At 55.6% G+C, this 3,572-nt stretch overlaps 1 protein-coding gene across 1 annotated transcript in view; it reads right to left on the reverse strand.

Moving 5' to 3' along the window:
* Positions 1 to 1,723: 1,723 nt before the first annotated feature.
* Positions 1,724 to 3,572, reverse strand: part of LOC121660910 (zinc finger protein 79-like) — a 2,655-nt gene continuing 806 nt past the window's right edge. The window contains exons 2-3 of the mRNA XM_042020502.1: positions 3,228 to 3,314; positions 1,724 to 3,042 (exon numbers count right to left, since the gene is read on the reverse strand). Coding sequence (XP_041876436.1) covers positions 2,309 to 3,042; positions 3,228 to 3,282 — 789 coding nt within the window. The 5' untranslated portion in view covers positions 3,283 to 3,314 and the 3' untranslated portion in view covers positions 1,724 to 2,308. The remainder of the gene's footprint in view (positions 3,043 to 3,227; positions 3,315 to 3,572) is intronic.

The raw sequence follows: 3,572 nt of genomic DNA on the forward strand, positions 1-3,572 counted from the left end.
TACACCAGCGCACCCACACTGGGGAGAGGCCCTACGAGTGTTCTGAGTGTGGGAAGAGGTTTCCAAGCAGCTCCGATGTCCTCAGACATCAGCGCATTCACACGGATGAGAGGCCCTTCCGCTGCTCCGACTGCGGGAAGGGCTTCAAATACAACTCCACCCTCATCAGGCACCGGCGCATCCACACCGGGGAGAGGCCCTATGAGTGTCCCCAGTGTGAGAAGAGCTTCTTCAGCAGCTCTGCCTTGACCCAACACCACCGGAGGCACCACTAAGGGAAGCCCTGGGAGTGCCCCGAGTGCGGGAAGAGCTTCGTGCGCTGCTCCAGCTCCATCCCCCGTGGGAGGATCGGCGTTGGATGATCCCCAGTGACCCCCGTTGGGCAGAGCCCTGGTGACCCCTGTTCCGGGTGATCCCCTCTGGGTGGGGGGAAGGTGTTGGAGAGATTTCTTTGCCTTCTCCTTGTGCTGCTGGGATTTGCTTGGTAATAAATTCCCAGGCTGAGTCTGTTGTGCCTGTGCTGGTGTTTGCTGAGGGATCTCTCCCAGTCTTATCCCATCCCAAGAACACTCGGTTCCATTTTCTCTCCCCTGTGCGGCTGCGGGGGGCAGGGACAGAGTGGCTTTGGTGGGTGCCTGGCATTGTTCCAGCATCATCCCAGGCCATGGACATCCCTGGGATCCCAGTGTGCTGATGCATTCCCCTCTCCTCCTTTCCAGGCTGCACTGTGATCTGAGAAATGCTTGTTAGGCCTTGGCCTTGAAAACAGCACCTGGGCTCAGCTCTTTCCAAGCTTGTCAGAAATACTGTCTGCTCCCAGGAATTGCTGAGGAGCTCCTGCTTTCCTTATGACCAGCCCTGGAAAAGGTTCCTCTTGCCTGAATGGCATAGCATTCCTGTTCTCCCACTTTCAGAGAAAGTGCCGACCCAAACTGTGGCCTGGATGAAACATCATTATGGCTGAAGCCCACTCTCTTGTGACCCTCTCAACAGCGGCCCAAAAGGAGACCCTTTGAGCTCTCCTGGGCCGCCGTGGGCTGTGACCAGCAATCTCCCTCTGAGGGGGCCTCTCAGAGCCAGCAAACCTTCAGGTTTGCTATACCTGGAGATCGCCAAACCACGATGTGTCCTGGGCCAATATTCTCACTCCTCGAGGCCTGATCCTGTGCCCAGCAGGAGAGGAAAAAGCTTCCAAAGTGAGGATTTCACTGACCTCTGAGGGCAATTTTTCACAGGAACCTTCCTTGCCTGATTGTTTCTGTATGTGTGCATGCCCCTGCGCATATGCTATAGCAAACCTGAGAGAAATGCTGCTTTCTTAGGTGTTTAAGTGAGTCAAGGTTCTGAAAAGTTAAAATTTTAGCTGAGAGTTAGAAGAAATTTGTATTAAGACACAAAGTAGAAAAACAAAAGATAAGTTAATGCTTAGTAGATGCCTAAGCTAGAGCTAAGTGATGTATTATTTGCCATTATATTTTTAAGTTTTGTTTATAGAAGGAAACCAAATGAATGAACTGTCATCAAAAGAAATTGAAACTAATAGAACCAAGAACAGCACCTGGGTTTCGTAATAATTAATCAAAAGTAGGAGATCTTGGGCTGCGCCAAGAGGTCACAAAGGCCTGCCAACAGCAAGGAGGTAAAAAGGTCACTGTGAGGAAGACATTCCTGACTTCCTCTTTCAGGACCACTGACCCAATTCAAGAGAGAAACTGCGCATGCATGAAAGACCAATGATCTCATTTTAATACAAAGCGGAGGATGGGAGGTGCTGGGGTCATACATATGCAGAAGATGTAAAACTTTGAGTAATAAATAGAGAACGAGAAACCTTGTACTTGGCTGGCATGTCTTTAGGAGGCTACTCCCATGCCCCCCCGCTGGTGCCTGAATAAACATACCACTTTCTAACTTTAATTAGTTAGAGGGTCTTTGTCCATGGATATCGAGATTTAATGAATCACCAGGAACCCTCAACTCCCTTGAAGCCAGCATCCCCCATATCCCCTGGAAGATCCCCCCACGTCCCCATCCATGTCTTAGTTCAACATCTTTATTTTTACCCTGGGTTTGGGTGTTTTGAAAGGACAAAGAGAAATGAAAAGAAAATCAAGGCCACGGGGAGCCAGGAACAGGCGGAGCCCCCCAGCCTGGTGTCTTCCCACACAGATCACCAGCACCACGGAGCTCTGGGGCTCTGCCCAACAGGGGTCACTGGGGATCATCCAACGCTGATCCTCCCATGGGGGATGGAGCTGGAGCAGCGCACGAAGCTCTTCCCGCACTCGGGGCATTCACAGGGCTTCCCTTAACGGTGCCTCCGTTGGTGTTGGGTCAAGGAAGAGCTCTGTGAGAAGCTCTTCCCACACTGGGGACACTCGTAGGGCCTCTCCCCGGTGTGGATGCGCCGGTGGATGATGAGGGTGTAGTTGCGCTGGAAGCCCTTCCCACAGTCGGGGCAGCGGAAGGGCCTCTCATCCGTGTGACTCTGCTCATGTTTGAGGAGACTGCAGCTCCTTGGAAACCTCTTCCCACACTCCCCACACTCGTAGGGCCTCTCCCCTGTGTGCGTCCGCTGGTGTGCCCACAGGCTGGATCTCCGGCCAAAGCTCTTCCCACACTCCCCACACTCGTAGGGCCTCTCCCCTGTGTGGATTTTCCAGTGGCAGATCAGACTGGAGCTGTCTCTGAAGCTCTTCCCACACTCCCCACACTCGTAGGGCCTCTCTCCGGTGTGGATTCTCTGGTGGACAATCAGTCTGGACTTCCACCTGAAGCCCTTCCCACATTTTGAGCACTTGTGGGGCTTCTCCCCATTGTGAAGCTGTTCATGGACCCCCAGCTCCAAGCTCTGTCTTGATCTCCGGCCACCTTCCTCCTTGGACCTCCTTGGGCTGTGTTTGCAGCCCCTCCTTGTGCAGCATCTCTGGGGCTTTTCCTCCCCCTTAGATTCCTGCCCCGTGGAGCCACTCAAAACGGCCTCTCCCACCAGCTTCTGCCACGGGGATTTGTCCTCTCTGAGCTCCGTGCTCAGCTCCCTGTCTGGCGGAGGAAGGACAAGCAGAGGATGGGATTTGCCTCCGTGCCACAGGGAAGGGGAAGGAGATCCCCCCAGTCCGTCCCCGGCAGGACGGTGTCGGCAGCGGGGTTGTCCTGCAGCCGGGGGCGATGCTGGGCTGGGAGATGGAGCAGGAGAGAAGGGAAAGGGGCACTGACTTCCTCCTCACCTGCCTGGGGCTCCCGGGGCATCTTCCTCTTCTTCGCGGCCTCCTCCTCCTCCATCCGGCCACGGCTTGGCAATGGGAAATCCTGCTCTGGGGGAAAACAAGGCCTGAGCGCCTTGGGTTTGGTGGTTCCGCTGCCCGAGCCCAGCTCGAGAAGTCGCCGCTCCTTTCAGTGTCGAGGGGCCCGGACCCCACTCATCTCCAGCCTCCCCCACCCCTCCAGGCTGCAGGGGGTCCCCCGGCTCCGGAACCGCCCCCCTCCGCTCTCCCTACTCCGGGGCTCCCGCGTTTCCCCCCGGCTCTCCCGGGGATCCCCAAAACCGATATCGCCCCCACACCCCCCCCCCC

This window comes from Corvus kubaryi, unplaced genomic scaffold (genome assembly GCF_017639235.1).
Source record: "Corvus kubaryi isolate FWS band 111438036 unplaced genomic scaffold, C.kubaryi_AGA036_p1.0 36988, whole genome shotgun sequence".
In the NCBI taxonomy this organism is placed as follows: Eukaryota; Metazoa; Chordata; class Aves; order Passeriformes; family Corvidae; genus Corvus; species Corvus kubaryi.